This window comes from Phaethon lepturus, unplaced genomic scaffold, assembly GCF_000687285.1.
Source record: "Phaethon lepturus isolate BGI_N335 unplaced genomic scaffold, ASM68728v1 scaffold51985, whole genome shotgun sequence".
Lineage (NCBI taxonomy): Eukaryota > Metazoa > Chordata > Aves > Phaethontiformes > Phaethontidae > Phaethon > Phaethon lepturus.
The window spans coordinates 8,231-23,559 of record NW_010540791.1 but is presented as its reverse complement, the minus strand read 5'-3'; the positions used below and the strand labels follow the sequence as shown (position 1 = coordinate 23,559).

General features: G+C 42.5%; 1 protein-coding gene across 2 annotated transcripts in view; it reads right to left on the bottom strand.

The window, feature by feature from the left end:
* The window catches only part of CTCF (CCCTC-binding factor (zinc finger protein)), a 13,852-nt gene extending 5,153 nt beyond the window's left edge, over positions 1–8,699 (bottom strand). Inside the window, exons 1-8 of one of the 2 annotated variants that reach the window (XM_010287529.1) lie at positions 7,911–8,699; positions 7,079–7,249; positions 6,073–6,206; positions 4,478–4,598; positions 3,497–3,646; positions 1,970–2,130; positions 1,371–1,553; positions 823–958 (exon numbers count right to left, since the gene is read on the bottom strand). In XM_010287529.1, the coding sequence (XP_010285831.1) occupies positions 823–958; positions 1,371–1,553; positions 1,970–2,130; positions 3,497–3,646; positions 4,478–4,598; positions 6,073–6,206; positions 7,079–7,249; positions 7,911–8,691 (1,837 nt within the window). In that variant the 5' untranslated portion in view covers positions 8,692–8,699. The remainder of the gene's footprint in view (positions 1–822; positions 959–1,370; positions 1,554–1,969; positions 2,131–3,496; positions 3,647–4,477; positions 4,599–6,072; positions 6,207–7,078; positions 7,250–7,910) is intronic. The other variant, XM_010287530.1, reaches the window with a different exon arrangement.
* Between the last annotated feature and the right edge of the window lie 6,630 nt (positions 8,700–15,329).

Below are 15,329 nucleotides of genomic sequence, written 5' to 3'. Positions count from 1 at the left end.
CCTGCTGAAGTCACAATGAAGTTTTCCCTCTACCAGGAGTGAGGACTATGATGGAGTTTTCCTTCACAAGTGATACCGCAGTGAAGGTGATCGCTATCTGCTGCAACAGCTTCTGTCATCTCCTTGTTGTGGAGAAGCTTAGAGACAGCAGCCCCCCTATTACAAACTGCACCCAACCCATCTTCTGGCACGTTCTCCACGTAGTCAGGGCCCCTCAAAAGCCATCTTCTCAATACCAGCATACATGCAAACACACCCATGAAGTGGAAGACACCACCAGCTCCTTGACCCTTTAACTGTCTTGGCAGGCCCTTCACAGCAGTCCATAGGTTGCCAGCACTATCTCCACCATTCTCTGATGCTGCCAGCCTTCCCCCGCAGAAGCAGCCAAGCTATTCTACAGTGGGGTTGTCTGGACACGCTGCACGTAGCAGTGAAGCAGGGGCACGTACCATTTTGTAGCAGCACACCACCGAAACACACAATTTCTTTTGGGACGCTGAATACACACCCAGAGAGTTTCACACACAGAAGAGCAGGCAGGACAGGAACTGCAGGGCCGAGTCAAGGGGCATCAGACTGGTGTTTTTTTTTTTTTTTTCAACTACTCTGCCCTGGAAGAGGCCTGGGCCAGCAGAATCTATACTATCCCTCACAGGCAGTCACCTCTGAACTTGGCCACGTACTATCATTTTTCTCTTGCCAACTAGGTAAAAACCCTTCAAGTGCCAGAACAAACCTGCAGAACCGGCAAACTAACAGCTAACACGCACAGTGAATCACAGGCCTGTCATTTCCAGAATATACTGAGCTGCTTCTTACCGCTATCAGAGGAATCTTCTTTCTTAGACCGCATCTTTCTCTTTCGGCCACGTTTGCCCTTCTTTGTCTCTCCTCCATTCTCTCCTTCCCCTCCATCTAGGCCAGAGCAGTTATCAGCATGTCTGGCCATTGTGTTCTACTCAGTGGAAGAGAAAAAAACGCAACAAAAAACACAAGATGCATTGAATTCAAGATCAGATATTCTGGCTCTGTACTTTCAAACACATTTCTGGTAACTTACGTCTTTTTTTTTTTAAAGGAAGACTATTTAGGGAAAATGGGTAAATTTCATTAACTTTTATCCGTAAAGTTGCATTTCCACATTGCTCACGATGTCAACGCTAATCCACGCTAGTACTAATGCTGAATTACACCAGGTCTCCCCCTCCTCTCTCTTCCTCTCGGAAAGAAGTGATCTATTTAAAAGCTCAGTATTGTGCCCTGTACCTCACCCACCCTGCCTTTTGGGTAAGGATGTTCCCCTCCCCTTGGCTAAAAGCCTCATTCCACCCCAAAACCCCACAATTCAAAACAGTATATTCCCTTACCCTGCGAGTGAATGTTTTGCCACACTTGGAACAGACAAAGGCAGCGGGGACAAAGTTGGGATCGTGGTATCGTTTGAAGTGCATATCGAGGAGCTGTTTCTGACGGAAGGTTTTATCACAATGGCTACAGGCATAAGGCTTTTCTCCAGTATGGGTCCGTTTATGCATGACCATGTGCCGCTCCTGACAGGGACAAGACAGGAAAAGTAACCTGAGAACTCAGACACACAGACACAAAAGAGTGAATTTTCAGCTAAAAGGAGGCCAAAACTTTATCCTTGATATCAAGGAAAGGAAGATTCTGCAGGAACGTGAGAACATCGACTGGTTGCATATTCAGTCTTAGCTACTTCCGTCCTATATGGACTCTTATCCCTTTGTCAAGAGATACGTCAAGGTTGTGACTTAGAAGGTACTTCTCTACAGGGGAGCACTACACCGTCAGGAAGCAAAGGCCACTGAACATTCCTTCACACCCATCAGATTTAGAGAGATAATTTGATCTTGAGAGCTGGTCAAACTTAAGAGCTGAGATTTCTACCTCATATTTTTAGCTCCTGTTCTAACGCTCACAAGGGGTGCCAGTCCCACCGGCTTACCTGTCTGCATGCATAATCGCACTGGTCACACTTGAAGCGCTTCTCATTCTTGTGAGACTTTTGATGCTGTATGAGGGCATAACGCTCATGAAACACAGCGTCACAGTAGCGACACTTCTTGCCCTGTTCGATGTAGGAATGCTGCTTTCGCAAATGGACACCTAGGAGGAAAAAGATCAGAGGTTTTCATCACCATGGCCTTCCAAGCATGAGAGACTATCCTACAGTCCCTTAGCACTCTTCCCTCCAGATACTCTTGAGCTCAAGCCAAAAAAAGTACAATAGTTAATTTAGGATTCAACTAAAAACTGAAAAGACTCACAATTAAAAGCAACCAGAACCATTTCCAGACAGAAAAGGTCTTGCAGAGGAACTCAATCAAGTTTTTCCACCAGATTCTAGATTTGGTTATTAGTAACAATCTGATACAGTGCACTTGCATTTGATAACATACGATTGGCAAACTGAAGTGTCTTGGGGACTGTTATGTTTAGGACTACTCTGAATTGCCTGGATACAGCCAGAAGCCAGATAATACACTGGAGGGGGGAAACACGATTTTCTGCAGGATTAGAAGTCACGAGCGACAGGACTTGAAGGCAACAGGGATACCAGCAGAGGTTTTAGTCACTTCCTTAAAAACCTCCAACTAAAAGCATACCACAGCTGCACGAGGTAGACTAAAACATTAGAAGAAAAAGTCTTCATAGCTAACATCAGTCTTCCTCTGTTGTAAATCAGCTCGTTTGCTCCTGACATCAACTGACTGCCATCCTCCCAAACTGCCTCTCATTGCAGCACTTTACACTTGTCTTTATTGGAAGGGAGCCTGCCTTCCCATTACTTGGGTGATATTCTGTTTATAGACAGAAAGTTCTGCCAAATCGTGGCTTCTTCCTTTTCCTCAGCTGCTCTGGGCGTAATACTATTTTTTCACCTTCTTGTCGAAGATAAAAGAGAGCCTGCCTGCCAGAATCACACTGGGTACTGCTCACTAGGATCAAGACGCTCCCACTGCAAGGACTGAGGGCTTTTGTGAAAACTCAGTCTTTCCTGCCCTGTGACACACAGCTCCACATACCAGAAAATTAAACGATTTGATCTAATTCAAACCTTTCAGCTTGATGAAAGTATCTCTGCACAAAACTTAATGGCCTCCAACGTGCAGGAGGTCAAGCCAAGTGATCTTTTGGTTTTTCAAATGCTAATCCATACGCAGTTGTAATCTCAGACCAAGTTCAATAAACGCCTCGCATCTATGGGCGAGTAAATAGTAACTTGCCTTGTACGCTTGGAAAACATGCTACATATTCAAATAATGAAGAGAAACTGAAAATTATCATAGTATGCAGCACCTATTGTAAGCTAAAAGTGTGTATTACCAGCCACACATGAAGCTGTGCTTCATGTTGTACAGTTTCCAGAACTACTAGGTAAAAAAAAAAAAAAGACAGCAGCTGGGTTACATGAACTCCAATTCTGGGAAAGCATTTTGTAGACTCTTCTCCACTTCTGAGAGATACATACCCAAGTCACTCTTTCTCGCTATAACAGTATCACAGTGAGGACAGTGAAATTTGGCCACATTCTCCGTGTGCTTCTGCAAAATGTGCATCTTCATGGTACCACTCTGAGTGAAGCGAGCATGGCAGATGTAACATTCATATGGCTTCTCTCCTTCAGTAGCAGAAGGAAAAAAAAAGCACAAGGACTTTTATTAAAAAGAAATCTCATCAAGAAGCCACAAACAAAGCAACCTCCCAGAAACTTGCAACAGACAACTTAGGTGATAGAAATAGTAACTCTAGAAAGAGCTCAATGATGTCTCTTTCTAGAAGTTTTAGCTCCAGTATGCATTTTTCTACAAAGAGACTTGAGTTCAATCTCTAAGCAAGTAAGTCAAATTATTATCCTTACTCTGAGAAATGCATGGAAGACCTACATGCCAAAAGACAGCAAGTGGCATCAGATTGGTTTTTTTAGGGGTGGGGGTTCTGAATGCTCATGTACACACACAAGGGCATTTTTCTTCCTCTTCCATTTTAGCAATATGATTAATTTGGCATGCCAGTAATGTTGTGTGCTACAACCATCCACAAATTTAGGGTCTTTCTGAACTAACATGCATGAGATGCTCTTGCAACTACACTCAAGCATGAAACTGTAAATGGCTATAATCCTCAACTGGAAGTGGAACACTGATAATAGAAGAAGTTTCCTCTGTTCATAGTAGAAGTGTCTGTATTTTACCACCTCACAATCAAACTGGAAATCAGAATCCTCCGAGCTCATTTCTCAGTGCAGCAATCACTATCAGGTTACGAATTTACTCGCGCTTACAAATGATGGCGCGCATTCTCTTCAGCTACAGACTTCATAAAAGTTTTCTGTTGAACTACAAAGTAGTATTTCTTCTCCTGTTTAAGTGTGAGCACACATTGTACACAGCCTCAGCACTCTTGACACTAAAACGTAAAAAACACTAAAAAAAAACCACGGCATCAGTACCGGAGTGGGTCCTCATGTGCCTCTTCAGTTTGTAGGTATCCCTGCTGGCATAGCTGCACAAGCTGCACTGGAACGGACGCTCTCCAGTGTGAGAACGAATGTGGCGTTTCAATTTGCTAACCTAGAAGTCAAGAGCAAGACCGAAGTTAGCATACATGAGCAGGGAAGATTGCCAAAAGCACAAGAAATCCGTCAAGAGTTTAGGGTAGTCTATTTTTACCCTGCCACTAAACCAAGCAAGCATGTTTCACTGCCATTCTTATGCTGCACATAGCCAGCCACTCCTGCCCGCTCTACTTCGCCTCCCAACCTCGTTCCCAGTCATGCTTGATGGTTGTTCTCACATTTGGTGCAGTCTGGTTTAGTCTTGTGCTCACCTTACTGTTATCCACCATCTCAGCATCTGAAGACATGCTAAAATTTGAAAGTACCCTGGAGAGACACAAGGAAAGTGTTCTGGGAAAGCATGCACCCCAGGAACATTGCGGGGGTTAGTGTGCCCCATACAGTGTATTTTTCTCCACAGGGTGCTTTCTTGGGTCCTCTCCAGTTACTCTGAGGGAGACAAATCAATTTCTTCCTCAGAACAACAAAAATCTAGCCCTACAATCAACAGGGTGACTTAATTCCTTTCCTCTCCTGCTTTTATCTAGAAGGTACAAATCCAGCTCAAATGCCAGCACGAACACAAATGTTGATGTATTTTCTACTCCAGCCTGACCACATTGCTTAATCACTATCCTATGTCTACAAAATGCAGCATGAGCTCACATAAGGACCAACTTGGGTTATTCTTTCCTAACTCATGCTACAAAAACCACTGCAACACAATTTATTCAGTACTCAAACCACAGGGCCTGGAATTACAGCACTGCAGCCACAGTGTGGGTAGAAAAAAAAGCCCAAAGCCCCTACTCAACCTCTGCTGTAGCTTTTTTCCACTGTAGACATCCCTTTTTTTTTTACATATTATTTTCCTCATCATCTTGCTCAAACTTCCTATCACAATACATAAGCTGTCCTGTAGCATAAGTAACAATATTCCGTAGGGGAGAGTATTCAAGGAAGCTTAATTTACTTGAGCCAATTAGACAATCACCCAATATTAGCAAAGCTGCTTTTCACCAGTATTGAGGCAAAGGCTCATTAGTTTTGGCTATAGCTACCTTAAACAGCATAATCAGATAATGTGCAGAATGCACATTTCTAAAATGGGAGGGCACCGCTAGTCTGAAAGTACATCCTACTGCAGCAGGAGATGGCTGCCTCCTTCAACATGGAGCACGCTACAATTCCTGCAATCATCTTAAAAGCCAAATAATTTAAGCAGCAATGACAACAACTATTGTCTCCAAAGAGGAAATGGGTATCACCTAGCATTTCTGTGCATAAATGCTCTCAAACTGTTTTCTCATTAGCTGAGGAAACCCCACCATCTGCTTCCAAGAGCAGACCTGATTTATAACTTTTTTTGCTCAGAGCCTTTTAAACAAATGGCCAAAGAGGAAATGCCTAAGAACAGTTTATAACAGATGGCGAACAAGCTTTGAAGCGTAGAAGGAAGTACTCAGTGCTGTAACAATTAACTAACATACCTCCACACTAGCATAATCACACATTGAACATTTGAATGGTTTCTCATGGGTATGTTTGTAGCGGCGATGCCGAACCAACTCTCCACTGGTCACAAAGGCCATGTCACAGTCTGGGCACTTGTGAGGGCGAGTACCTAATCGTTTGCAGCAAAACAGGAAGATGATGACATTCAGATTTAGTGGCAAAAGATAATATGAGACACTAAGTGAATTAACGACATTGTTTTCATGTTCTGAAAGATTAGATTAGAGCAGCAAGTAGTACACAGGAGTCACAACTTTTAGATACATAATTAATGGACTGAAGATCTTAGAGATTTAATATCCTTTCAAGGAGGAAACAAACTCCTGTATTTTTGTACCACTTAGTTATTTATGAATTTCAAACCATCCAGTTAGACATAAAGTAGGTAGGCAGAGAACATGAGGGATATGACACTTTTTTGGGGGGACAGAAAGTTCAAAGCGCTTACTTACAGTTCAATTTCCTTTAGTTCTACACCAGAAATTATGTATGGAGAAAGTGTGCTGCAGTTCCTAGCCATAAGTTTTATTGGTCCAGTTCATAATCTATTCCATGGTGTTTGATTTTTGGAGCTTTTGTTCGTTTGTTTTGGGGGGTGGGTTTTTTGTTTGTTTGAGGTGGGGTTTTCTTTCCACTATTTTCAACTCCAGCCTCATTCTCATCTTACTTTTCCACAAGTGGCAGCAGCAACACAAAGCTTAGAACACAATAACTAATGCCCAAGACAAATGGAAGATCTTCTGTAACTTTGGGTAATTTCAGATCGAGCCCAGGATCGGCTTTATATCTGTGTACGTGATGAGCTTTGCATCTGATCTGGGCAGGCAGAAAACTGTTCAAGTGAGAAATGAACAGCAACACCACGTAATTTCTTCCTTTTCTAGCTTGTTCCGTAAGTAGAATTAGACAGATTCAAGACAGATCCACCCTGTTTGTCTATCGGTTCTAAAGACAGAGCAGATCCTGCAAAAGCAACAGTACCTGTGTGAGTGTTGAGGTGGTTCCTCAGCAATGTGACTGTCCGGAAAGCCCTGCCACAGAGATGGCACTTATGTGGTCTTTCATCAGTGTGGCTTTTCATGTGGCGGTCCAAGTTGGAACGACGCGGACAAGTGTAACTGCACAATTCGCACTGGAATGTCTTCTTTACACCTAGCCATGAAGGAAATCATCTTTATTCCTGACAGTACTGTGGTCTACTGCGTAACATGAGAGATTAGCAAGGAAAAGCAAAGATTCTTGGAGGTGTAGCTACTACAAGGAACCATCATGTACCATTAAATCCAACTACATATCCTTAGGAACAGTTGCTGCCTATTGGCTGGCGTGGCTTCAGCTTTCATTACTATGCCAGCACTCAGTGTTCCTTCTCTGCTCTAAAAAGGGATCCTCAATTTACAGTTTGAAGAAAAATCAAACATACTTATTGCTGTATTTTGCACCATCTACCCTACCCAGCAATTGGTTAGGAAAAGCCCACAGCACAAACTGTATGTCGGTTCCTGACGTAAACCACACGTACACAAACTCTTACATATGTATTACATATGAAAAGAATCTTTTCAATTGTAGTTATATGGGAATATTAATGCCACAGCATCATGCTCGAGCAAAATGAGCTCCTTTATAGCCTAGATGGAGGAGATGGAAGGTTTGCCCAAGAAACAATAGAGCTGAGCACTCTCATATAGTAGGCAACACTGGGCATGTCAGCTTTGCTCCCACTTGCATCTACTCAGTCACTTCAACCATATTGCAAGGTCCTACCATAACAAGTACATTTTCAGAATCCACTTGCAGATGGGGAGCTTACCTTTCTTTTTAATTTTTGTTGGTTTAGGTGGCTTCATATTGCCCACCACCTTTTCTGCATTGACCTCAGACAACAAACCCTCCTGCTGCTCCTCTTCAAAGTCATACACAGAGACATCCACATCTTTGCCTTCCTCGGTGTAGCGAAGCTTGCTCTTTTTGTTTTTCTTTGTTTTTTTGGCTGGTGGCTGGTAGTCTGGATCTTTTTGCCAATTGGGATCTTCCTGTGGCTGAAGTTCACCTTGTTCCAGTGTCTCCACCTCACCATTTGCACCCACTTTCACTACCTGGAAGCCTTCTGGTAAAGGGAGGGTGTGGCAGATCATGGGCTCTCCCTCTTGCAGGCCTCCTTTGGAAACCTCATTTTCATAAGCTCCCTGAAGTTCTTCCACAGACGTGGTGGCAACAGGAACAGTCACTGGTACAGGTACTTGGACCAGCTGAAGCTCACCAAGGTTTATAGGCTGCTCTTCCATATTAACAACCTGAAGTGTTATGATCTGTGTGTCGTCCACCGTGGCCTCTGTTTCTTGAGGCACTGCACCTTCCATTACTTCAGTCTTCATCTGAAGAAGAGTTGGATCCAGCTGTTCCATCATCACCATCTGCACACCACTGTTGACATCCTGCACTACTTCACCTCCATCTGCTTGGTTCGGTGGTATATGACAAGCATCGTCCTCCTGCCCACCTTCACGGCGTCTTTGATAGGTTTTTCTCTCTTTCCCCTTAATAAAAGTTTCCGATTCCTCCACAATAGCTTCGACTGCCTCACCTTCCATTTCACCTTCCTGCTGTAAAAACAAGAGAATGAACGCTGCGTACCATCCAAAGTTATTTTCACAACTGCACAAACCCCACAGAGGGGCAAGTGGCCTAACGGAAAACAACCGGCTCAACAGCAGCAACGGATTGCCATCACATTAAGAAAACAAGGTTCGAGAACTGTAGGTCTCCACTAGCCACTGTAAGCCAAGGCAATCGCAGAACGCTGCCTGAAGTTAAGACAACTGTACCGGTTTCTTGGAAAGGAAGGAAAGCAAGGAGGAGGGATTAAGTGATATACATGTTCCCATTTCTCAAAGACCACAAATCCCACAGGCAAGAGGTACAGATGTATTCTTCCTTATCGAACTTGTTTAGTCCCTTCACATAGCTTCGCAATATCAGAAGCAGTCTTTGGCTATAAATTTTAAAGGCACAAAAAGAACATACTGTTAAAAGTAAAAAGCCAACCTTAAAGCAAGTATTACATTTGCGAATGACAGAACTTTTCCAGGAAGAAAAAGCACTAAGAATTGAGCACGAGAACTTAAGTCTCATTTGTTTCACATCAGACTACTACTATTTTCTGCCTGTTTAAATTTCTCCAAACAAAAATAAGAAGGACATTAATCGAGTTAGGCATATTTCTTGTAAGCAGCCTGGAGTTCAATTCCTGCTCCTGCTTCTGGGCACCGCCTGGCCTCCGAGCAGAGCGGAGGATGGTGCACGGTGCCCTCTTCGGGCTGAACAGGCTGCAGCAGGCAGACAAGGCTCAGGTAAAATTGCACTTCAATTTAAATGATGTGGGCTCAAGAGCTGGTGGACTTTAATTTTCTCATGATACTTGAGGGTTAAAATCTATCCACGTAGTCATAAACAGACAACAGTACTGAAGCTCAGCATTTTGGTGGGCCTTAACTGTAACCCTGAAAATAGCTGCATACAAGCATAACATTGAGATTTTCTTCCTCCTCAAGACCATCCAGCATTCTTCTCTGCAGTCAGGGTAAAATAGGCAATTCCTGTATTCTCAGTCTGCAGAAAGGTTGTTTCAAGAGAAATAACACCCAAAAGAGATTATCATTTTGCAGCTTTTCCCCCCCAAATAAAATAAAAATGATAAAAAAGGAGTATTTTTTTAAGTCTACCTCTGTTTCAGGTGGTTTACTTTGGAAAAATGAAAGCCGATTCCACAACCAGGTCAAATACGTTCCCTGCATTGGAATACAATTTATTATACCCCTCACTTAAGTGTTAAAAAGGTACCAACCTTTTTTTTGTTAATCTCCTGAAAGAGGTTAACAAAAACACCAGTTTCCTTACAAAGCTTGTGATAAAGTTCCGATTCCCATTCCAGATTTGGTAAGAGACTTCCACATTTTCCTGTTGGGTTGGCTGGCCTCTCAGACCAGCTAACGGAATCTATTCAGCCTGTCTTGTGAACTTAACACTTAAATCCCACCTCATACTACTTTCCAACATCTACACTTAATCTTGCATACCCGTTTTTGAGCTACACAGGCTTATCTACGTAAACATGAAAGACAGCTGTCAGTCTTCATTAACTTTAAGAATTACAAGATGTGTAATTGTTATTTTTAGAGAGTCCTTGCTTTTACTCCACTGCCTTTTCTAGTATCCTCCACTTCTGTTGGGAGAACAATATGGTTCACATATTGTCCTCTTCAGCCTAGGGACATCTATTAAGTGCAATCTTGACATTCATTATGTCAGCAGCAGCAGCAGTCTCCAGGGGGCACCAGATCACCAGAAATACTGACATATGGCTCCATGTGCACTCCCCGCAGGGATCCGGCCTCTCCTTTCCTTTACCACCCATCAGCTTTTCAAGTCAGAGCAAATCCATATGGACAAACAGCTGAAGTACGCAAGATGATGTAAGTATTTAACATGAGCCAGCAGGCGATCAGAACGGAGCGCTGGTCTTTGGCCTACAGCAACTGCAAAACAATCGGAGCAAATTGGCTTTTTGATTATCTCAAGGATTTGCAGAGAAGGAGAAGAGAAAGCCTTTGCATGGAAGGACAGAGCTAAACAAAATATAAGAGGGTGGTGAATGCCTGAGGCAGTGGTGGGAGGTAATAATAAAAGATTTAAGATGGAGGAAAAAAAATGGCAAAAGCCCATCTGCAGAGCTAATGTAATTCCATTTTGGTGCCTTGTAGTGGGACAGAGCAGAGGACAGCAACGCGGAAACAAGCACATGCAGCTCTGAGCAGATGTGGGGCTCTCATAAAGGCCTTCACATTAATTGCCAATATCAAAGCCGGTAACAAGCCTGCTAAGTCACCTGAAAGCAAGTCAACAAGTCAAGCTTTGCCAGTGTCCTCCAGCAGCACACCTCGCACACCAGAAAAATCCTGTGTCCACCAAGGAACAGATCACTGACATGGGTGAAGATTTTGGGCTACGGATCACGTTGTCAAGATGGTTTGCCAGCCTAGGAACGCACCGAGACCTGCAGGAAAGACTGTTCAAAGGATTCTCACGATGAGGGGTGTGTGAAGTAAGTGGAAGGACTCTTAGAACCGTTCAGAAAAGAAACTAAGACAACCCTATTCCTTCCAGCTCCCTCTCTTACCTTAGAGACGCTTATCTCTTTACCCTAGAGTTACCTGTCGCTACTCGCATCCTCCTCCTGCGGAAGCCAGACCCCAAAGCAGCAGGCCCAGCGAGGCACGGTCATCCTCCGTCAGTGAACAACACACACCGCGGCGATGCAGCCGGGACGGTCTCCTGCCACCTCCTCTCTCTCTGCCCTCTAGTTTGTTCTGACTTGGATCTCCCGTACTCCAAAATTCAGCACACAGATGAGCATTTACACCTGCTTATTCCATGCTATGCACTACAGCCTGTTCCTCTCAGTAAAATTAATCTGAAAATTACTGGTTTTAAACCAGGTTCTTGCCAGCAGAGGAGATGTTACAGAATTTTAAAGAAAACTACAAACCACTTCAGGTTATATTAACAATGTACCATAAAAAAACCCACAGAAACATACAGAAGTCTTGACTGATGTCTTGGCCAGCTCAAAAATCTTGCCAAAACCTTCTAAGATTTCTCACAAGAAAGTGTGGATTCTCAAATTAAAATGCTTCGGCAACTGAGGGAACACTGGACGGTCTCTAAACTTGAGAAAGAGGGAGACTACGCAAAAATATATGGGCTCTCCCCTGTTAAACAAGCCCTCTGGAGAGACTCTCCATCTCTTTGCTGTGGTGGGCTTTGTGCTGCCTATCCATTTTGCTTCTCAACAATTCTGTCTTAAAGTATTTGCTAGCTTTTTAACTCTATTTTCTTTTTAAAAACTTAATCCTCCTTTTTCATAAAGGGGCTTTTAAAGGAAAAGTTTTAAGTATACTGGAAGAGTCACCAGAAGATACCGTCAGCTCACTGGATGTGATCCTGCAGCTTGCTGAGGATTTTCCATTTCCACTAATTTTAAGAGAAATGGATCTTCCTCAACTACACTCCTAAAAATTACCCGAAGAAGTTCTGAGGGAAAAGTTTCCGATACTTCAGAGAACATGTGTCATTTGCTACAGCTAAGACCACTACAGCTGAACACTAGGAATAAAAACTGCTGAACACATTTTGTCTTACCATTCTCCCAACCTTTTTATTTCTGGCTTTTATCTTCAGCTCTCTTCCTACCATTTACTGTACCTTAGACCAATAGCTTAGTTCCACTGAATCTAAAAAGGAAAACAAAGCAGCAGGTTAACAGAAGATGATTTGGTAAATCAAGACTGAAAAAAAACGAGAGAGGAGCCTCCAGAATAAGGACAGTGACCAAGGAAAGACCAAAGAACATCTGAAATCACCACCACAATTCCCATGTGAAGCTCAAGCAAGTTTTTACACACATGCTCGCTCAACGGGCTCTACCAACTCAAATGAGAGACACTGCATCACTGAAAAGTTCAACGCACTGTCACAACCCAATTAGTCAGGTAAGAAGTTGTGACGTCCAAACAACAGACCTAAGCTTTCTCAAATACCTGATGGGCAGCTCATTCAAAAAACTGAAGCAAGCAGAAATAAGATGGGGTATGCATTTGATACAACTGACACCTTATTCCAACAAAAGAAATCAAAAAGTTGCTTGAGAGAGTAATTTAAAGACAACTAGCCCTACTGGCTGCAACACAGGAAGAAGGCTTGGCTAAACTGCTACACAACATTTTGCCATTCTAGGTCTCTTCCAAAAGCCTCATGCTTAACCAGCAAGGCATTTGTCTTGAAGGTATAAACTCTTAATATTCAGGAACATGATTTAGGGACACTTCCAGTACAGGGAGGCTGATAAAACCCACCATATCAACACAGAAAGACTGAGACACATGGCATCCTACAAAATCTTACATTGTAGAAGAATTAAAAGACAACTTGCTGTAGATGTCAATGCAGATAGTCCAAACGCACAGAAGAGATGTTTAGATATTAGGACAACTAATGCCATTGCCCGTTTTTCTAGCTGGCTTATTTATAATAAAACTAACTGTCACAAAAACACATTTGCCTGCCCTTCAGCCAATGTTTAAAAAAAACCCCAACAAACCCCAAACCCTGAACTGCATCAAGCTTCATGGACCAAACAACAGCAAAATACTTATTTTTTGCCAAACGAGGCACAGCATGATTAAAAACTGTGGGACATTCAAAGCAACTGAAAAGCAGATTTAGTGCTGTAACACACAGCTCACTTGAGGAAAAAAAACTTTTTTCAAAGAAACAATAGAAACAATGAAGCCAAATGCTACCTGTCAATAAATTTTTGGCATTCATAAACTAACAAAAATATCAGCAGCTACATTAGTGCAAGTAAAACAAAAAACACCCCACCCCGTACCACACATTCAGACTTTGAACTCAAGTCAATCCACACACATATCCCACTCCAAAATTGTCACAGCTTTGACACTTACGGATTAGCCCCTGATACTTCTGTATCAGGGGCTAATAAAGCATTACGTTAAACCATGGGAAACTTACATTCCTCCTGCATATCCTGTAAACTTTTGAAAGCCAAAGGGAGGTATAAGCAAAAATCTCACCTAAGAGTCTAATTCTGCCACCTAAAGCAAGAGAAAAATGTCTAAAAACTGCATCCAACAGGGTTATGGATGAACAGGCTTTTTTTTTCTCACCTTCTCTTCCTCCCCCCCCCCCCCCCCCCCCCCGCAGTCACTGTGTATATCTATGTAAGTACTTCAGGACATTAGCAAACTGCAGGAGTGCTTGGCCATTCTCCCTCCCCATCATGAAACATCCTCATCTTTCTTCAGAAAAGCCTCCCAACTAAGTATCATCAAAGATAACGCAGTTTAACAGGTAGGCAGCCTCTGCATTTCCTCCAGCAGGGCTTCCCTGATGAACATGGCATGGATGTACCTTTTTCTAAAGCAAACAGCTGTCTATAAACCACAAAGCACTAAGTATAACCTTTCCCAGCGCTGCTCTTATTCACTATTCCCTAGAATTGCTCCCAGTCTCCTGGGCATATCAGTAGTAGTCCTAGACAGGCAACAAATACAGCATATCAACTAGGCGTATGTGCAACCTCTTCTCAAAGACCTCGAAACCTCTTCTCTCTTGGTTTAGAATTTTTGTTCTCCACACAGCATGGCATTAGAATCAGAAAATCCTGACACAGTTGGGAAAGTGGTAGGAAGATGCTTGAAGAACTTTGTGGAAGGTCACAAACCCCCAAGAAAAAGTTTGCTAGCTTAGGCTCAGCACTTCACAAACACAGCTATAAAGCTTTTCAACTCAAAAGTTATTCTAGGAGGAGTTCAGCCATGGTACCACACTCAGGAAGGCTCAGCGGGATCCAAACAGGCTACCTGTGCATAAAGCCAAAGACCCACAGATTACCCAGAGCTCAGATTATATACAGAGATCAAAATTTCATACTAGACTCTTGCTAATTGCCAACAAAAATACAGAAGTTTAATAGGAGTGGAGTTACTCAAGCATCCAATTATAAATAAAAATTGTACAAAAGCTTAAGAATCTTGTGTTGAATCTTTAGTAACACGTGAATGGGAACCAACTTCATCCTCTTTTTTTCTTTTAAAGATAAGCCTAGAAATGTGAAACTACTTGACAAAGCTCACAAAACTTTAAGGAACAGGTAGCATCCCACAATCAACTAGGGAGAGGATATTTTCATGGTGTTATCACATGCAAAACATGAAGGATTTATTACCAACAGCAGAAAGCTGAGGTAAGTTTCCTTTATTAAGTAATTTTCTCCTGCTGGAAACATAAAGCTTTTGTTTGCCCACTGCATTAAATACCATACACGCTGGTTATGACTGCTACACCCATCTCGAGCTGTTTTCTCATTTCCTCCTTGCCACTTACAACACTGACACTAAAAAAAAAAAATCAAATATACTACTTCACAAACATCTATTACAGCTTTAAATTAAAAAAAAAGCAGTCTCATTAGTTCACTATTAAGCAATTACTTTGAGAAATATTTTATCATCTCAGAGAGAGTGAGGAAAAGGAAAAGCGAGAAACCTAGAACAGAAGAGCAACAGAATTTCATCATGGGTTAATAAATGCTTGTGCTGTTTCAGTGGATGAAAAGGGGCCTGTCAGTGTGAAGCAGCCCAAAGAAATA